This window comes from Pinus tabuliformis, chromosome 5_1 (assembly GCF_031772625.1).
Source record: "Pinus tabuliformis cultivar Carrire ecotype Pingquan chromosome 5_1, CPIR1, whole genome shotgun sequence".
In the NCBI taxonomy this organism is placed as follows: Eukaryota; Viridiplantae; Streptophyta; class Pinopsida; order Pinales; family Pinaceae; genus Pinus; species Pinus tabuliformis.
Window position 1 is genome coordinate 912,795,637 of NC_142305.1, and position 21,447 is coordinate 912,817,083.

General features: G+C 39.9%; 2 protein-coding genes across 2 annotated transcripts in view; one reads left to right on the forward strand and one right to left on the reverse strand.

Annotated features, from left to right (window-relative positions):
* The window catches only part of LOC149167779 (methionine aminopeptidase 2B-like), a 299,021-nt gene that overhangs the window by 208,304 nt on the left and 69,270 nt on the right, over positions 1 to 21,447 (reverse strand). The window contains exons 3-4 of the mRNA XM_089433147.1: positions 9,539 to 9,575; positions 9,294 to 9,398 (exon numbers count right to left, since the gene is read on the reverse strand). Of these exons, the coding sequence (XP_089289273.1) occupies positions 9,294 to 9,398; positions 9,539 to 9,575 (142 nt within the window). The remainder of the gene's footprint in view (positions 1 to 9,293; positions 9,399 to 9,538; positions 9,576 to 21,447) is intronic.
* Positions 5,759 to 6,471, forward strand: LOC149167780 (uncharacterized). The gene is made up of 2 exons (XM_089432619.1): positions 5,759 to 6,122; positions 6,281 to 6,471. The coding sequence occupies exons 1-2, from the start codon at positions 5,759 to 5,761 to the stop codon at positions 6,469 to 6,471; spliced, it is 555 nt and encodes a 184-aa protein (XP_089288745.1).

The following is a 21,447-nucleotide window of genomic DNA, read 5'->3' on the forward strand; positions in this document are numbered from 1 at the left end:
TGATCTCTCAGAGACCCTGCCATCAAGAGAGAGAGGCATCCCTACCTTGCACTTTGCTCCTCAAAGTCACTCACTTCAAATCCTCCCTTAGACCAAGCACAAGCCTAGTTCTTAGAAGCATCTCCACTTCTCCAGTTGATTACTATCTCCCCAAAGCACCTTCCCCCATTCGGATCCTCTCTTGATGTGCCAAGCCATCTCTTACCGACTAGACAGATACTGAATCAAGTATTAGAGAAAATATCTACAAATTGTACATTTAGGTGACCCAGACCTCACCTCCAACGAGATTGGGCTCTAAGATGTCCTTCTACCTAGAGCACTTATTGGAGTTGTAAGATGGCATCATTGTCTGCCCCCCTTATATGTGTAGGCATTGGATGCAGGGGCTTAGGATCCCTTTGGGATAGCTCCGGGTTGGCTCCTGCTGTCTTCGAACAGAAATTGATCACCATATACCACGATCTAATAGGATCTTCCAAGTGATTCAGAGATGAAGATACACCTTATTTTTTAGTCTCCCCTCTACAATGAGATCAAAAGACTCTATCCCTGCCTCTACGAGGACTTGAGGGGCTCCCTCTCTAGTTTCTTCAAGTAAGAAGACCAAAGATGCTTAGTGCTCTTCATCCCAAAGATCTTTAGCCACTAATCTTAGCTCTTGATGCCATGCCTCGCCTTGGATGACCATACCAATCACCACATACATCCATGTTGATTTGTCAAATTAGAGCAACAAACGGCAAGTAGAGTTTCAAAGTGCACCAAACAACAAAATGGTGGGACCTCGAGTTTCTCCTCAACATCCCTTTATGGAAGACGAACCAATATTATCAACACAGGTTCAAAGGTGTCATTCAGTACATCAAGCCACAAGTTCTCAAAGTGTTAGAAAGATTAGCTCAAACGAATTCAGAGTAGAGCACCTCCTGCTCATCAAACTACCTCCTAGACCCAAAGGAGCAACCAAAGATCCATTTGAAGCAATGTTATCAGAACCAAACCAATCATCAAATTAATAGACACCCCAAACTAGGAACCAATCAAAATCGGTAAAAAAACCAAACCAAAAACCCAGTCGACCAAAAAATACATAAATTTTAAAGAAAAAAATATACATTCATGTGCATCCATATAAATCCAAACCATTGATACACAAATATGCAAAAGTTTTCATTTATATAGTAAGAGTGCATATAACAAAAATAGCACTTAATGCAATACACCTTTGAAGTTTGAACCAAAATACATTGTTATGGTATGTTCTATGCTTATAACAGTTTACTTCTTTTTCTTATTATATTCCACAGATTAGCAATCACATGTACATAAAGTAAAGTGCAGATAGAACATTAAATGATCGACAGAAAACAAGCCAAGACAAGAGACACAAGATGTGGCGGCTAGCCAGGGACAAACCCCACAATGTGTGGGGAAACCCTTTGATCAAATCTTCTTTTATCTTCAATAATTCAGCAGAGAGAAATAGTACAATAAATCTGATTCATATCAGCAGTAGCAAACCCTAGATCAGCAGCATCAGCATTAGTGGCTTCATCATCAAACTAGGGCAAACGATATCTCACAAACTGACCGTCGGATCGGCTTGATTCCACCACCAAAAGTTGCGGCTTCCAGAGGAGGTTCAGATGAACCTACAGCGCAGTTCAGATGAGGAGATCTTCTAGTCCACGCAGGTCAATCTTTACTTCTGCAGTTGCAGCTTCAGTTTCGGCAGTTTTCGGCTTCAAACTAGGGCAGTCGATATCTTGCAAACCGTCCGTCGGATTGACTTCATTCCACCACCAAAAGTTGCAGCTTTCAGAGGAGATCCAGATGGACCTATAGCGTAGTTCAGACGAGGAGATCTTCTACTCCACACAGGTCAATATTTACTTCTGCAGTTGTAGCTTCAATTTCGGCAATTTCCGGCTTCACATGTGTGAGAGAGAGACCCTTTTCTGCGCAGTAGAGAAGAGACTCATTTCTGCGTAGTAGAGAGATAGAGAGAGATGTGATGAGATGAGTGAGTCCAAATGAGGAAAAGTCCTCTTATATTTATACACAACGTTGGTGTTTGAATAGATGCGACTATTGGGCTTCTGAGCCTACATGAGTTGTAGGTCAGCTTGATAATAATTCCATAATCAAAATAAATTCATATCTCCATGAATACTTATCGAAATCGGATGATCTTTATATCAATCCTACACCTCTTGACGAGGGGAATCTAATAAAAATACTATTAGCCATGAATAAGATGACCCACATGAAGTTTTTCCCTAGTTGCCAATTTTAACATACATGAAGATACAATCTCTAAATGGCCCATAGAGTCCAACAATATGCATAGTAATACTACTAGTAAATCATAGGCATCCTCATCCTCATCCTCATCTTCATCCTTAGAAGCAGTAGAGTGAGACTTTATGGTGGGATTTCGACTTGATTCCCCTGGCCGCACAGGTGGAGGTGTGTCCAAGTCCATCTAAGAAAGGTCTTCATTCTCAAATGATGATTCCTAGCTCTACACAACCAACTTTGATGATGGATCAAAGTCATCCAAAATTATGTTGCCTGATTTAAGGGTCTTGTTCAGCGATTGGTTTCGCCTCAACCTGAGGTTGTGTTGAACATAAACCATGTCATTCAACAGTTTTTGCTCCAAATGGTTCCTCTTCTTGGTGTGTATACACACAAAAATGCTCCAATTACATTCACACCCCGACGGAATGCATGTTTGGCACAATATCTAAATTGCAAATCAGGCATTGGCTACCACAGTGTTGCCACCAATAGGTTGCAATAAGAGTTTAAGGAAAATAAGTATTAGCAAATGGGTTTGAAAATTGGACTAGTGTCTTCAAATAAGTTTGAGAGGGGCCTTGGGTTCCTTGCTATGTAGGTCAGTTCACAAATTATGTCCCTTTTTTTAATTGCATTTTGTGGGCCCCAGTACAGTGATAATTTGTTGGTTTGGTACCAAACCAACCATTTCCAATCTGGTCTACCGGTCTGAATAGTTTGTTGCCCTCAATCGATCTGACCAACAAGTTCAATCCAGTCCAATCCAATCCTGATAACATTGATTTGAAGTTTTCTTCTTTCAATCTCAAATGGTAGGAGTATCCCTCACTCGTACATCCCCCCCAAGTATTATACAATCAAACCCACCCAAATGCGCCCAAAGGACTCCAACATAGAGCCAATGCCATGCTTGCAGCCCTCGCCCTCAATCATTAAACTCATGAGACCTTGACACCATTGGCCTCATCATTCGATCTCTCTCTTCTCTTGACAGGTCTTGATTTGTCCAACTTTCTAGTCTTAGTCAAACACACATAGTGTTTTGTATCAACGTATATTTGTCATAGTTTTATACATATATTTTGATAATTATACTCACGTGAGTTTCTTTCTTTATATTATTTTCAGCATTTTCTAAGAATTGCGCCTACACTCCCACATTGTATTCATATTGGTTGTACTCTTCAAACCAGTGTTGATAATATCATCGATATTCGTAAATATCGCGATATTTTCGGCTCCCGAAAATATTGGCGATATTTCCAAAATATCGCCAATATTTCTGCAAAATATCGTGCAACGACCTAATTTATCGCTGGGAGACAGTTTTAAATCGCCACGCGGGTTATAAAATTCGGATTTTGGTTTTTTATGAATCATTTTCATTTATGATTGCAGGAGAAGGAAAGAGAGAGCTATGTGCTTGCTGCCAAGGAGGGTTTGAGCGTTCCATAGCTATTATCGCCACCAACAACGAAGATTTCATTGATCTAAGCGTCAAGAACAGTGAGACAATTTCATTTCTTCCATTAACAGGTATGTTCAAATAAACCCCTATTTTAATGAATGTTTTGTTAGTTTTAGGATTGTTCTTGCTTGCCTATTTGCCTACAATCATTTTGCTTGATTTTTTTTCCATTTGAAAAGATTTTCATGCCCATGAGCAAATGCAAGGGTTTTAAGTTTTTAAGTTTTCAAGTTTTCTCCATATTTGGAGAGCAAACTCCATTTTTTTTTGAGTTCATAGCTGCAGAGGCTATTTATTAATTTTATTATCTATTATGGGTTCATCTCTATAAAATTTCTTCACCTTAGAAATTAGTTTCTTGTTGTGCAATGTGAATTTGTGAACAGTGAGGTAGGTTTACCGTTTGCCTATTTCTAAAAGTAAATTCTATGTATGAATTTCTGAAATTTCAAATGAATTTATGAATTTTCAATTTTCAATTCACATTGCAAAATTGCAAATTTGCAAATAATGTAGCCAAAAAATTGTTTTGTAAAATGATGTGGTTATTAGTATTACTTATTAAGTTACTAATTCCAATTTTTTTTGGTGCCCTAGGTTTGAGTTAGCCCACTACAAAATACAAATATGCAAAAAGCCTTGGACCCATTTTGGGAGTATGGGAACCCTGATGGTGGGACAAATCGTGCATATCTTACATGCAAATTGTGTGGGACCAAGATGACAGGTGGGGTTACACGACTGAAATACCATCTTGCTAGACTCAGTGGACATGATGTTGGGATTTGTACAGTTTCTAGTCCGGAGCTTATACAAAAATCTCTTGAGGCAATTGATGAAAAGGACAGAAAGAAGGAAGAGGCAGAAAGAAACAAAGCTGAACGTGCAGGTAGATCTTTCGGGATATCTTCTCCTGATTTTGATGTTGAGGGTAGTGGCCCTAGTGGGAGGGGCTCCATAGCTGGCACACCATCACCTGCTACTGCTAGTGCCACTGCGAGGTCATCATTTTTTGTTCCACGAACAGGACCTGGAGCACAACCTGGCATAAAATTGCTTGTTAAAAAGAAGGAGAAGCAAGAAGCAGATAGAGTCATGGGGAGGTGTATTTTCTAGAGCGACTTACCTCTCAGCATCACCAAAACCAACCCATTTTGGCAGCCAATGTGTGATGCTATTGCTGTTGTGGGCCCAGGGTACAAAAGTGCCACATATGAGGAGTTGCAGGGGCCAATTCTTCAAGCAGAAAAGCAAGACATCAACTCTAGATTAGTGGAGTTGAAAAAGACATGGGAAGTTACTGGATGCACAGTGATGTCTGATGGTTGGACAGATAGGAAGGGTAGGACCCTTCTAAATTTCTTGGTACATTGTCTTAAAGGTACCATGTTTATTAAATCGTTGGATGCATCAGAACATATCAAAGATGCAGCAACGATATGTGAGTTGTTAGATGGGTTCATTCGGGAGATTGGTGTGCAGAATGTGGTGCAAGTAATAACAGACAATGCAGCTAATTATGTGTCTGCCAGCAAAATGCTTATGGAGAGGCATCCCACATTGTTCTGGACTCCATATGCAGCACATTGTCTCGAATTGTTGCTTGAGGATATGGGGAAACTCTCCTTCATCAAGGAGGCGGTTGATATGGCTAGGAGCATCCCCAAGTTTATTTATAACCATGCTTTTGTTCTTAGCCTCATGAGGAGGTTCACTAGAAACAAGGAGTTGCGGAGTCATGCCATCACACGTTTTGCCACAAACTTTATTACTCTTCAGTCTTTGCTTCGATGTCAGTTCAAGTTGAAGCAAATGTTTGTGTCTAATGATTGGCGTAATTGTAGATACAACAGGAGACAGGACGGGAAAGCCATTGCAAAAATGGTGTACTCTGAGACATTTTGGCATGGAGTAGAAGAAGCATGTGCAGTTAGTGAACCTATAGTAAAGGTTCTCAGATTGGTGGATGGAGATAAGCCTACAATGGCTTATTTGTATGAGGGCATGGATAGGGCCAAGGAGGCCATTCGTTCTTATTATGCAGACAAGGGTTCTGTTGGCCTTGATAGGCAGATGATGTTATGGGATGTGATTGATAGTCGGTGGACAAGGATGCTTCATCGACCCATTCATGCAGCAGCACTCTTCCTCAACCTCGCATTTTCATACAAATGCAACTTTGATTTTGATGGCGAGCTGATGGAAGGGCTCCATTCCTGTATTCAGAGGATGGTACCTGATCCTGAGCTTCGTAGCAAAATCAATCGCGAGATACAGTCTTATCGGGATTGTGTTGGCCTATTTGGCTTTGATGATGCTATTAGGGAAAGGACCCTCTTCATGCCACGTAAGTGACAAGTCATCACTCATTAGAAATTAGAATTTTCAATTTAGAATTTCCTTACTTATAATTCTATTTTTTTTAAATTCAATTATGTAACTTTTATTTGAAAGTTTAATTATGTTTTAAGTTTTTGAATTTTTTATTTCATTATTTTGTTGTAGATATTTGGTGGCGAAGCTATGGTGCAAGGGCACCAAATTTGCAGAAATTGGCCATACGAATCTTGAGTCAAACATGTAGCTCTTCAGGGTGTGAGCGCAATTGGAGTGTATTTGAGAAAATACACGCCAAAAAGCGCAACAGGTATAACTTTGAGCTCAAGCCTTCAGTTGAGCAATTACACTTATTGTAATTTTTAATTTTTAATTTATGACCTTCAAATGTCAAGAGTCAATAGTCAAGACTCATTACTTTTTTTGACACTCTTATAGGTTGGAGTTCACACGCCTCAACGATTTGGTGTATGTGCATTACAACATCCGACTTCAAGTGAGGCAAATAGAATCACCAATGGATCCAGATGCCATTTCCTTAGACAATATTGATGTATTCTCTCCGTGGTGGGTGGAGTCTGAGGAGCCCATCTTAGAGGAGTCACCTTCATGGTTAGAGCCAGTGGCAGATGATCCATTAGAACAGGGGCAGCAAGAGGAGGACTCGAAGTCGGAGGAGCATCAGCACTCAGAGGACAAGCAAGAGGAGGAGGAGGAGGACATTGCGGGAGCATCAGCATCAACACCATCTGCTATAGATATAGGAGAGCATAGCCCCATACCTAGCACTCATTATTTGACATTAGGTGCAGAGGCAGGGTCAGGGCCTTCTACTACTAGGGGCAGTCCTGGCAAACAGCCCATCATGTTTTCCCGTAAAAGGGGGAGAGGGCAGTGATTTTAGATAGATAGCTACTAGTTTTATTTGTTATGCTACATATAACTCATGATGATGAGATACTTTTATATATGTGATGTTATTTTGTATTTGGTTCTCCACATTTGAGTCCTTGAATGGACAATTATCAGGGATCAGCAGGATTTGGTATCACCTTTGATGTATCATTTCTATTTGACATCATATATATCAGTGTTTTCTTCATATTTATGTGCCAATGTGTTTATTTCATGTTGTTATTGCTTTATATGTTTAAAAATCTGAAAAAAAAAAATGAATATATTATGCATTTTTTATGCTTGCCGATATTTTCGCCGATATTGCCGATAAGATATTTTCTCGACCCTCGCCGATATTTTCCCGATACCGATATTATCAACACTGCTTCAAACCCATTGACCTACTTTTGAGGTCATTCGACGAACATTTCTATCGATTTCTTATCTTATGATTAGAATTTACTACCCGATAAACATTATGACATATGCTAGCAAGAGGCCTATATTGCAAGAAATGATCGCACATTGGTACCCAGTACACCCAAAAATACCAAAACAGGGATGAAACAACATGGAAACATCATCAGCCATACCATACGATGTTTCCCGATTTGGAAATGTTGTATAGTACGGCGGACATCGTTTGCATGTCATTTCACACAAATCCAACCCATTTTCGTGGCTTCTTTTGCTTTTGTGTGCCCATTCAAGTGCCCAAGAAGGGCGTGGGGCCTTCAATGGCTAAATACAACTTAATTGACCACCAAAATTTATCATTAATCACTTCACATAATAATTAACTCAACTTTACAATCATTTCAAGAAAAACAAAATTTAGAATACTCTAGAAACCCTAACAGCCTCCTTTCTCTTAAAAAACACTTCATTCACTCATTCCTCACACATTCTTCAACAAGACGAGCTTACTACAGCCAAGGATCTCATATATGTGTATTCAAAGTTCAAACCTACACCTTGTGTCTTGTAGGAGCGAAGAATATACAAGTGGACCTTATAAAAGTTTGGATGTGGAAGCAGAATGCCCACGCTTGAAACTCTCTCTTGCTGCTCTTGAAATTGGCGCTAGTGCAATCCATGCTTCAGTTCTGCTGAACAAGCATCTTGTTCTATTTTTGTTGATGAGAATGAGTTGTATTAGGATATGTAATTGTACTTGTCTTTGGTTCATTTTTATTTCATTTTTAGCACATATAGAGTCATGTATAAGGCTGATTTTGGAACCTTGGAGGCATAGCCTCATCTATAAAGTCTAATTTTGAAGTTAATATAGACAAGTTTTTCCCTCTAAAGTGTCATTTATGTGCATCATTCTTTTTTTCTTGCAAGATAGTATGTTATTTTTTTAAAATTGGATATACATAGTACATACACACACCCACACACGACATTTCCCCCAACATTTCCATTTTTGGGGGGGTCATGTTTCCAAGTGTTCCTGTTTCAGAAACGTTCAGACATTTCCACATTTCATACAACTTAGAAATTAAAGTTTAACTGAGACTTTGAAGTTCAGCATATTTCATAAACAACTTAAAATTTCTACTTTAGAGGATGTTTGTTCATATCAACAAAACGGTGCTAAAAAGTGAGGTACAGGTAATATTAGCAATGCCTTACTACAAAATCTTGTCATTTGCTAGCCTACCATTAAGGACAATTCTCAAGACTCATATATATTAGCTTAAGTGATGAAAGTGAACTGCCATCAGAAAAAGAATCCATCAATGTTAGTCTTTAGGCAGAAACATAATAGTGTTCACTGTTGATTACATTTGTCTGAATCTGACACTTCAATTCACTCTCATAGAGTGATGAAGGTAAGCATCGCATCAGTTCCTGATATTAGCAGGCAATATGAATGAACTTATTACATCTACTTTAGAGGGTGTTTGCTCATACCAACAAATCAGTGCCAAAAGGTGAGGTGCAGGTTATATTAGCAATCCCTTAACAAAAAATCATATATAATAACACTTGTAATATTTGATAGCCTCCCATTAAGGACAACTCTCGAGACTTGTATATATGAGCTCAAATAATGAAAGTGAACAACCATCAAAAATAAAAAATAAAAATCCATTACTCTTAAATCCTCGAGTCCATAGCATAGTTGTGTTGACTACATCTGAAACCAACACTTCAATTCACTCTCATTGAGTGAGGAATATAAGGGTCACACCATTTCCTGGCATGGTCAGGCAATATGAATGAACTTATCTAGACGGTAAGATCATTTATCAAGAAACAATAATCATGCACTCACTCTTCCTTGTAATGCTGAATTTCGCCCTCTGGAAAGTCTTCAGAAGGGAAAAGATCTGCAATAGGAATTGAAGGAGGATCAGTCTGCACCAAGGGTTCCTTCTTCCTGTAAAAAGCCAATTTGGCATGATTGGTATGGCTTTCTACCTAAGCTGAGATGTCTTAGATAAGAATAAATTGAAACTATCATACAATATTCTAGAAAAGATATAAACAATTGTCGGGTATAGTGTTCAAACAACTCACTTGCTCTTACTTTTTCTTTTGTTCTTCTTTGCGACATCTGAAAACACACACAAATAAAATAGCAATAACTTTGGTAAGATAAATGTGTACCTATAATTAGCATTCCTTTCCAAGAATGATGATAAAACTACAGCTACCGTCAGCATATTGAGCTCAAAAATATGGCCAATAAGGTTATACTGATCCCCAGATGACATATCCTGATAACCACTACAAAAGTAGAAGTGGGACATCATCATAGTGACATGGCAGTAACATTATAGAATGTATATTACATACACTTAAGTAAAATCTATAGTTACCACAAATTACTAATGAGTTTGCAGATCAAGAGAGGGACAAGCAACTTACGAATATTTTGCTGCAACTGACTTCCTCTCAGATTAAAAATACAGTTCAGCAGATGGTTCCAAGCAGATTAGTTTAACTAATTGCAATCCAAAATGAAAGATTGTTAACAAAAAAATTTAACATATATTCTTATTTCCTGAATCAAAACCTGCAACAAAAATTTAACCCCCCTTTGGTGTCTTATTGCGAACGTGTTGTTAGCTAACTATAGGTTTTCCATGTCATTTCCAGTTCGTGAAGTTTAGAAGAATTTTCAAGGTTAAAACTAGATGTATTTTCACACATGATATTTTTTCCAGACCATGGTTGGCAGATTCTGCACTTAGAAGATAACCTAAACACTAGGTAGTTAGACAACAGGACAAACAAAACAACTTATGAATACATTAATCTACAAACACATACTGCTGGAAATACAAATAGCAAATACACAGATCTGAACTCTTCTATTGAAAGGTGAAAAGAAGAAATACACTGCAATAGTTCAAACTAGAACTCACTAACCATCCCGGTGCTGCACCTTCAGTGTCTTTTATAGAATATAGGACAGAAGGCAGATACAACACAGATAGACATCCAGTGATGCGCCCAAGGTGATAGTGTAAAAAGTCTAATCCTTATCTCCTACATAAGTGCACCCTCATGCTTGGGTAATGCTGCCAGGAATAGTGCACCCAACTCGAGAAGACTAAGTCACTGCATGCATGCACTTAGCCTCCAAACTGAAAACAAATTGATTGCATGGCCTCCTCGGGCTTTGTACCCCTCCCACAATAGATCAACCTTTCAATTCTTCAGATTCGTCGACCTTTTGTTTCAATTGTGGCATTGCCCTATCTTACTCCTCCAATTACTACCCTCAAGAAAATGGTTTTTGGGAACCAAGCAATAAGAATTTTATGACCATCATCAAGAAGACTGTGGGCAATAACAAGAAAAATTGGAATAGCAAAATCAAGTACATTGTATGGGCTAGCAGTATAACCAGAAAAGATTCTACTAGAAAAATCCCATTTGAGTTAGTTTATGAGAATCTAGTAACCTTGCCAGTTCACTTGAGGATACTGGTCTACAAGATAATGCAACAGTTCTCCTCCAACCAAGATGAAGTGCAAATTAGAGTCAACCAACTAATCAAGCTTGACAAGAGTTGAAAACAGGATCATCTAGCAAAGAGTCGAGAAAAGTCAAACACAATGTTTCACCAAAGGGCTCACCAGAGAAGTTTCCATAAAGGTGATCTTGTTCTCATGTGGAACCAAAGAAATGAAAAGGCAAGCAAACATGGTAAGTTTGAAAGCCTTTGGTTAGGTCCTTACAAAATTAAGGATTTCACAAATAACAGTTGCTTCTATCGTAGTTATTTGGATGGTGAGAGATTGCATTTTCCCATGAATGGGAAGGTTTTGAAGATGTTCTATGAAGGTAATATCTAATCACAGAAGACATCCTTGTAAATTAGCAAGTTTCTCGGCCTTTCTCACTTGTGTGTTTCATTTTATTGATTTTTGCATTTTCGTTTTTGCTTAGAAGAAGGTAAGATGTTGTTCATGCATATGTATTTTTTCTGAGATGTGATGCTACTATCATGTACTTGGTTAAATTTCATTTACAGATGGATTTATTTCTATCTTAGGGAATGGATAAGGCACTTGTTGTCTTCATCCCTCCCCTGCATTTGACACAAATTTGATAAGAATTTTTCAGGTCTACAAGTTTCAGAGATCCTAGAGTTCTCCTACACTCTTGAGATGAGCACAAGTCCCCAAGCTAGGGTCAACTATTACACCTTAAGATTCACTTTAGTTCACTCTATATTCTTTCACCAGATGTGACCCATCATATGTGCAAGTTACGCATATCATTGTATCATAATGAGCCAAAAGTGTGGTCATATTGTACTCATGCTTAGAATATCTATGTAACAGTCAGGGACCTAGGTGGTATCTCAAGACCCCTCATGGTAGATCATGGCCCACTCTTTTAGTCCCCATTTCAAGATAGTCCCTGCTCTTATGGCTTGTGCTAACTTTCCCTTGGTGGCATTAAGTTCGCACAACGTCAGCTATTTAAGACCTAGGTCGATATGTGGGGGTCTTGGGATGGATCTAATCGAACACAACCTAGGGGAACTTCTAGTCTCCTTCACTTCTTCATACGTGATGTAAAAGTGTTGCTTATGTTCTAAACATTGCAATAAAACACTTAACTTATGCCTAAGCATGGACCCTCATATTATGTATTTGTCACACTATGGCCATGGACTCTTGGAGATGATTATGGAGATGATTATGGAGTTGATCATACAGTTTCACATTTCCGAGGCAGTTTCACATATCTCAAGGCAATTCATGTATCCCAAGGCACTTGTCACATTGTCCAAGGCACTTTTGGGCTACTTCTACATGCATGGATCTCCTCTTGACATGCCATATTGAAGATCTTAGAGCACTCTCTCATTTCATCACTTTCTGAGTTATTATCACTTAATATGAGAGCCTACCTAACGTGTGTGGATGTCATACTAGTCAATGGGGAGTTTTATGACTTAATTCAACTTGGAGTGCCACTCTCCACCCTTTATGGAGGTTCCTTCCTGTATTGTTTTTAAGCATTGTCTTGAATCTTGCCATTGTAGGCCTTTGAAGGGTATTGCTGCCCATAGGAGAAGATAAACAAACTTGGTTGTTTGTTTATCTTCTTGTTGTCTTGTATTTTGGAATTGAAAATTACATGTACTACTAGTTTGATTGTCATGCTCTTTCCAAATTTCAATTGCAAGATTTCATCTATTTTAACTACTTTCTTGGCAAGTTTTTATGGATTTGCAGTGCCTCAAGATTGAAGGATTGGATCCTCCTTGGGTGGAGTATCCATTGCCCTTCAACGCATAAGAAGCTATATTCCCACCAAGCACCAAGTTTAGTCTCCAATTGCTTGAAGATTTCACCCAACTTCTTTCCCTCTCTTCTTGCTTACACATTCTAGAAATTTCTCAATAAATTCCTACTTTTATTTTATGCAATTTCATTGTCATATATAGCAATTTAAAGTGCTAACTTGCTGCTGTCCTAGCAGCAACAAAATCAGCTAGGAAAGGTTGATTTGCTTCAACTTTTCTTAGTTGTTGTAGAGTAAAAATTTCCCTCTTTGAAATTTTCACTTGAAAAATTTTGACATTTTTTTACTAACATTGTAGGTGTTCCCAAAGGGTTTTAGAGCATCTTTTACCATTTTTGCTCGTTGATTTTTTGCAGGTCCGCGAACATACAAGGGAAGGTGCTGCTGGATTTTCATCAATTTGGACCACCCAGAACACCCGAAAGAAACCCATGACCTTCTTCTTTGTAAAATTTAATCAAAACCATCAATTTCCTTTATTCAAAAGGGATACCTAGCATAATAATAACCATTGTAATTTTGAGGGAATTAGGAGGGTCTCCTAGGCAACCCATTCCCCCTACCCAGTGGGGGTCTTGTGTGTTTTTGTCTCAATTTTCGTGGTGTGTTAAAATTTGGTTACAATTAACTTAAAGGAATAAACCCATGCACTGCAAAACATTCATTTCTTAGCTTACAGTTAATTTCATTTATAAATTAGATTTCCTTTTGTTATAGATTAAATTTTCCATTTCTGCAAATAAAGTAACGAATATTTCCCCTCCAAGTCCTATTATGCTCTCAACCATTGCAAGTGAAGCTTAATCCTTGACATGATTCAAAGAGGACTTGTGTGGTTCGAATAGTTTAATAGGGAAGACCACTTAACCATTTATTGTGAGTTTGGGAAAAATACTATTGACTTGTGAAATGAACACTCATTGAAGCTAAGCTTCTTCCAGTTGGATCTTCGAGCAACCTTCTCAATCCCATTAGAAGGAAAAAGGTGAAAGAGGAAACAAACATTAGAGTTGTTTCATTTTCTTGCAATCACACAGGTCACATGCCCGCCTCTCCATTTTGCACCCACTAATAATTCAAGTGAAATCAGCTTAATGAAATTGACAAGAGCACTCTCCAAAACATTTCGACAACATACTTCATTGGGCCACGATTGCATTGCCCAAGTTTGTTTTCAACAAAACAGGCATTCACTTTTGGCACTGGTCTATCTTGTTATTTATTTTTTTCATTTGATTATATACTTGTAAATCATATGTTGTTGGTTAATGTACTCTTGTATAATTAAATTAACTCCTAGAATATTTTCTTATTTGATATAGCTTAATTAGCCTTAGTTATTTTTTAAGGACTACCCCCCTTGGCTTCACTAGGAGTTAGCCTAGATGGAAGAGTTGAGATTGAGTGACAGAAACTCGATTTGAGACTTGCCCCCAAGGCCACACTCAATGGATTGAAGATTTCTTCCACATAACCCAAGGTGTGGATTACATGGCAACACTTCCTTGATATATTGACCTGGTCATCCCATGGAGGGATCATTTGAGGACTCTTGAACATGATTAGAGGATGTTGAAATTTCAAAGTCTAACATGTCAGAAATTCTTCTTGCATTTATCTCGTTTATTTCACCTACTTGTTTATTTCTTAACAAGTTATTTAACCATATAAATACTGAAAATAAACACAAATGCAGTCTCAACTCATCTACAGATCATCAACTGAAATAACAGACAAACACACAAGGGACACCGTTATTTTTGGATTATCATCCCCAGAAAAACCAAATTTGGGAAAATCGGTGCAACAGTTTTGAGGGTTTTACTATTAAGCAGCTTTCTTGAGTACAACTAGGGTGCCAAACTGGCTCACCCAACAGAGATTTTTATCTGGCAGTAATAACTCCCTTCGGAAGCAGATATTCAGCGAGTTTGCTCCACAAAAATCCTTCCAACGCTTCTCTGAGGCTCTGCGTCAACCCTGCTGGCCTCTGCGTAGCTCTGGAACCCCCTGCGTCAACCCTGTGATGCCTTGCGTTAGCTCTTTGGCCTTATGCGTCACCCACACAGGCCCTGCTAGCCTCTGCCCAGTCTCTCTGGCCTTCTGCGTGGCTCCTGTTGGCTCTACGTAGCCTCCTCAATCACTGCGCTGGCCCTCTAGCACTATCTCTGCTTCTCTGTTATGTACTCACTGCACCTCGCTACAACTCAGATCACTTGTTCGAATTTTTTCAGCAAACCCCGCTCCAGAAAATTGAACTGACTGATCAATCTTGGCGTGTCTCCAACTAACCTCAAGCCTCATCTTATACTTTTCCTGTTGAGTTTTGAACGGCCGAGATTATGTCTATAATCAATAGCTAAGATTAGATTTGGCTTGATCCATGTCATTTAGAACATTCTCACCCAGTTTTATATTAATACCCATTAATATTTTAATTTTCCTAAGTTTAGACTTAGGAACCCCATTAAAAATATTAATTATTTTAATATCTCTCTAACCTGTTGGAATTTCCCCAAACCATTTCTGGGTCTTGGAGATCTCATGTGATTTAGCCTCTCCACCAATTTTCATGGCTAGAGCACATTCGATGCTACCACAAATCAACACACCCTCTTAGCGAGGAATGTGCTCTAGTAATGTTCCACCATTGAACATCACACTGATCCTCTAGCATCGGTACCTGTGATGATGCTGGATCTGTTGCCCTACGTCCATTGCACTGCAGCCTCCTGTACTGCTGCCCATGGCTCTGCCACTGCTACATCTATATTGTAGCTCCCTCTGCATCAGTGTTGTTGTTGGTCGTTCCTCCCAACACTGCATCTGCACTGCAGCTCTCTCTCATCATGTTGCATCGTGTTGCCCATAGCACTACCACTGCTATTGATGTACTGAGTTACTGAAATGTAAGTAACTGATCTACCCAACTACTAACATCCTTGTCAAGCTAGAAGCCCTTTGATGTTGAAGCTACCTTTGCTGCTATCCTGTGCTTCCTCTGCTGCCTTTGCGTTGTTGCAGCACCTTTGTGCCTCTCCCACTGCTGCAACCCCCTCTGTGCCTCTCTGCACTGCTACAACCTTCTTTGTGCCTCTCGCACTGCTGCAACCCCCTCTGTGCCTCTCTGCACTGCTACAACCTTCTTTGTGCCTCTCGCATTGCTACAACCCCCACTACACTGCTACAGACCACTTCACTCTAGCACTGCCCTGTCGCTCCATCCGTAGCTTGCTTCTACCGACATTCGTCATCCTGCTACTGTCTCTTGGGGCTCCCATAGTCGGATATGATCCAAGAGTTTGGGTACCTCAAGGATCTTGCCCCACATCTTCTATAGTCCTCCTGACTACAGCTCGATATCTCCCCGCCTCTTTTCTAGAGGTGCATGAGCACTCATGGCACAGTCCTCATCTATCTCGACTTCTTTCTCCGCCTTAGCCGGAGTTGCCTTGGAGTCAGAAGCCTCTCCCTTATTCTTCTTCCTGGGACACTGGGTTGCTTAATGACCAAGCTCCCCACAATGGAAGCATTTCACCTTGGAGATGTCCTTCTTCTTCCTCTTCCCCTGCTGTCACGCAGATGCCAGAGCCGCATCCTCCTCCTCCTCTTTCTTGATTCAACCTCCTTTGCTGCTACTTCCCGCCTTGGTCAATCGTCTGATCTCTTCTTGGCGAAGAGCTGCCCACATCTCTTCCCATCCTGGAAGAGTAGCTCTGCCCAAAATGCTTTGGAAAAATGTCTCCCAATCCTCAGAGACTACATTCAGGGTGGTCCTCACCATGAACTCCTAATTCGGCGTGGCCCCTATGGAAGTAAGTTGGCCCCAAATCTCTTGCAACCTGCTGAGGTATAGATCTATCTGCTCCCCCTTCTGCATCTAATATGACCGCAGCTGATTCTCCAGTAGCATCTTCCTTTGCATGGAAGTGCCTTGATACAATGTCGTTAAGGTATCCCACATCTCATTTGTCGTGTTCTTATCGGCAATATGTCGTACTACATCATCCTTGACCCCATCAAGGATTATGCACTTTGCCTTGGCCATTGCATCCTCATACCTTTCATTATCAACTAGGTCGACTAGGATAGCCACGGTTCTCAAGCCGAAGCCCTTGATGCGATGTTTATCCAGAATAGACAGGATCTTGGCCTTCCAAATGACAAAGTTGGAGGCCCCGTTCAACCTGTCCTGATCCCTCAGTCCGTTCATTGCCATCTCCACCCTTCTACTGGACTCCCTCTAAGTCTCGACTTCCCTCCTGGAAGTTCTCTCATAGACTCCCTCTAAGTCTCAATTTCCCTCCTGGAAATCTTCCCGCCAACTATTGATCTGCTCCTCTCCAATCCTCTTTGCAACTGCAACTCGGATCTGGATTTCTTGGCTAGAAATCCCTCAAGGCAATGACACCCTCTACCTTGGTTCTATCCCGTTAGGTACTATTCTGCTTCGACAGCAACAACACCCCACCAGATTCGCAATCCACAATCTGCCCACAGCTCCCTAGGCCCCATCAGCTAAAGAGACTTTTAAAAAGCATTTGACATAGTCCTACGAAAGGCATTATTCCAGAGACTAATGGCATCGACATCTCTGAGATCGTCCTAGAAACCATTATGAGATTGTATAAGTTGGTTTTAGATTGCCTCTGAACGACCCATGGCCTTACTGACTTCATTCAAAGTACCAATGGGGTAGAGCAAGGATGCCCCTTTTTAGAGACTAATGGCATCGACATCTCTGAGATCGTCCTAGAAACCATTATGAAATTGTATAAGTTGGTTTTAGATTGCCTCTGAATGACCCATGGCCTTACTGACTTCATTCAAAGTACCAATGGGGTAGAGCAAGGATGCCCCCTTTCACCAACTCTCTTTGGACTCTATGTTGACAAGCTAGAGCCTTTCCTCCACAAGCACATCCAGGAGAGCAATGGATGCCTTCTATATCAAGTGTTGATTTCCCTATTCCTTATTGTCGATGATTTGAACTTGTTGGCCTTTACGCATGAGGGCCCACAAAGACAAATTAACATTCTGACAAGATTTTATGATCTTCAATAGTTGATGATCAAACTAGGTAAAACCAAGGTTATGATCTTCAATGCATCAAAGAACTTTCTTCTAACATACATTTGTACTTCCAAGGGGAAGTGATTGAGATCACCACTAATTATAGCTACCTAGGAATCCAATTCATGAGGCCTCATTTCAATATGCATTAGGACCTCCAGCCTCAATTCAACAAAGGCTACAACTCCCTAGCCTTATACAAGAGACAATGTTTCCAAGGTCAATTTCAAGACATTTCATCTAAAATTTTACCACATGGAAGCAGTTATCAAACCCACAATCCTCTATGTTTCAAACATATGGTGATTAAGTTTTGCTAAATGCAATTGGGCCTACACCAAGAGTTCCAATCTTGCATCTCAGGTGCATCATCCAACGCAGATATATAGTTCCCCAGTCCATTAATCAAGAGAAGTTCGGAGTACACCCCTTTCACCTCAAGGTTATCTTTTGTCTAGCCTCTTTCCTACAAAGTCGAAACACTTGGGAACTCTGCCTTTCAGACAAACAGGTACCCCTACCTTGCACCCGACACCTCAATGGCACTTGCCTCACATTGCCACATTGGACATGCATGAGGTTGTTTTTCAGAACCCTCTCAACTTCTCCAATCAATGACCATCTCCCCAAAGTGCCTTGCCCCCTTCAAGTACCCCTTAGATGTTCCTAGCCATCTCCTGCCAACTAGACGAGCATTGAATCGAGCCATCTAAGAGGACATCTACAGATTTTATGTACAGGTCACTTGGACCTCACCATCGAAGGGCCTGGGCCCAAAGATGACTTCCTACCATGAGCACTTCTTGGAGTTGCAGGGTGGCATGATGGCATCATCATTTGTCCCCCATACATGCAAAGGCATTGGATGCATTCACTCAGAATCCCTCTGGGCCAATTCCATGTTGGCTCTCATAGACTTCTGGTGGAGACCAATCACCATATTGCCCAATGAGATAAGATCTGCCAATACAAAACATGTCACCCACATAGATCAGGGAAGTTGTGAATGCAAAACATAGATAAACACCATAATAAAGAACTTGCAAAAAATATAATATTCCTTGATGTTTAAAGAAAAACCTGGCATGCATCTTCTGCTGAAAAATAAGGAACTGCTCCATTAATCCATATTAATTCATAACCATACAAGGTTAACATCTCAATATCAAACTAGTATGGCGACAACTCCGGGAACAAAAGGATACATGGATCATATATGAAAGCAAACAACTACAAGAATTCAAATTGAGTGGACAAGAAGTCTGCATGCTGTGTCTGCCCAGACATAAGCCTGAAACATGCAAAAAACACTAAATAATGGGATTATTCTACAGAAAACTTTGGTTTGGAATTATATTCTACCATAAATGTGATAGGATACACTTTTGTTCGGTGCATAGAAAGGGCAATAACACCACCTCCTCTATTAACACTCTAATCACAACAGCCATTCTTGTCATATCATTTGCTTTCTTTTTATTTCTCTGACACAAAGATATAGTACACACATAGAAATCCAGTTGATAGGATGATACATCCTTGACAGTAGTTTCAAGAAAATAAAGCACATACTTGCACACCCACAACAAAGACAGTAGGCGCATGTGCATCCATGTACACAGACTGGCCCTTACATCCACTGAAAAAATTAACAAAACAAAACTGGAAACTATCATTGATCTCCAGAAAGTGATTTCTAAATTATTTCCCTGAGCTTGTAGGTGATTCTCGCATTCGACATTATTTCAGCAGTCCCTGATAAACTACTTAAGAACATGGTTTCTTAGAAAATGAGAATTTTATTAACTTACCTCTGCTAGAAGTAGTTTCCTGAATGTATTTCAATATGACAAGAACATGAGAGGAATTCCACATTACTATATTAAACAGTGTTAGGATATTCCGACACATAGGATATAGTTAAGTTCAACTTGGTCTAGTGTATAGTTAGGTATAGAGTTAGGTAAAGTGTGTTTCTTTACCGTTGTACATTTTGTAACTTACAATCCGACGGTCACGATATGTAGTGATCCGACGGTTCATTCTCTCCTCGGTATTACCGACACTTGATCCGTGGCTTGACACCCGATTGGTCCATGAGTTCTATTTAAAGCGCATGGAGGGTCATTGTTCGGGTAATCCGTGCATGAGAGAAGCTTATGTAAATTTTCATTCTTTGATTAATAAATTGCCTGTAGTAGCCACGTTGGCGCAGGCCGTGGACTGTTTCCCTCTTTGAGGGTTTTAACCACGTCAAAATACTGGTGTATTGATCTGTGATCTGGTTGTGAGCGGTGTCCTTTTGGTGTTCTTTCTGAGGAACTTACCCTGTAAATTCCTACATGGTATCAGAGCTATTTGAGGGCCGCGTCCGTTGGTGATCCAAATCTGAAGCCGGTAGAACTGCATGCGGCTGTCGTTTCCTAGATCTGCTGTTTCTGACTGCTTTCGGCCGAGAGGACTGCTCTGTTGCGTTCGGAGCATCTGTTCCAGTGAGGAACCCCTTTCGTTTCACGCGAAAAGGTTTCCGGTAGCCCTAGCTGCGTCATTTTTCAGATCGGGAGGTATACAGTGTTTTTTGCAGTTTATTGTTATTTTCTCTCTGCTTATTTCGGTTTCGGTTTATTTAGCCCTTTTTTTTAACCGGATCTATACCTTTCATTTCTGCGTATGCTCTTTGCCCTGCGACTCTGTGCGATCTGGGCAAATCAGAAACAGAAAGGAAGGATTTTTCTCATGCGTATGCTCTTTTCCCTGCACCTTAGTGTGATCTCGGAAAATCAGAAACATTGAGAAAAATATTTAGTTTTTCGGCTAAAGCTAACTTTGAGATTTTTTTTTTTAAATATCTAGTTTTTTGGCTAAAGCTAACTTCGAGCCGCAAGGTTCGTTTTTTTGCATATTCGTGTTGGGTTTTGTGTTTTGTGTTTTTGTAGGGAAAAAGAGCTTTCTCAAGGCAAGCACGCAAACCAGGCCCCCCCCTCTCTCTCTCTCTCTCTCTCAAATTTTTTGTATAGATCAATTGGTTCAAAGCTATTTTAAGAGAGTAGAGGTCTTGGGTTCAAGTCTCCATTTTGTGGGGGCGGATTTTTTCATTCCCGCACATTCGCGCACTTTGCCGGCAACTTCAACAAATTTTTTTTCAAAAAGCCATAACTTCTTCATCCGGAAGCCTTTTTCAGAGCCGTTTTTTTTAAAACAGCCTAATTTTTCGAGATCTATCCATTGGAACACTTACTTTCAGCATCTTCAGCTTCAGTTTTTTTTAAAAAAATGGAAAGTCCATGCCAAGTCATTCTTGACAGCACTAACTACTTCCAATGGATAGCCTACATGGAAGATTTACTTAGAAGTAAAGGTCTCTACAGAATAGCCACAGACCAAGAGAAGAAACCAAAAGATGAAGACAAGGCTGCAAAATGGGAAAATAGACAAGATCAAGCACGTGGTTTGATAGGGATGTCTATTTCTCCTGATCTTAGATTCCATATTGCAGAACTTGAGACTCCTCATGAAGCATTGGAAAAACTCACTAAAGTTTTTGGGATTAAAAATGAAATTAGAGCCCATCAACTTGAAAATGA

Coding starts and splice junctions, on each gene's coding strand:
- LOC149167780 (XM_089432619.1), top strand. CDS start 5,759: ATGGCTTATTTGTATGAGGGCATGGATAGGGCCAAGGAGGCCATTCGT. Junction 6,123..6,280: donor AAGGACCCTCTTCATGCCAC/GTAAGTGACAAG, acceptor ATTTTGTTGTAG/ATATTTGGTGGCGAAGCTAT.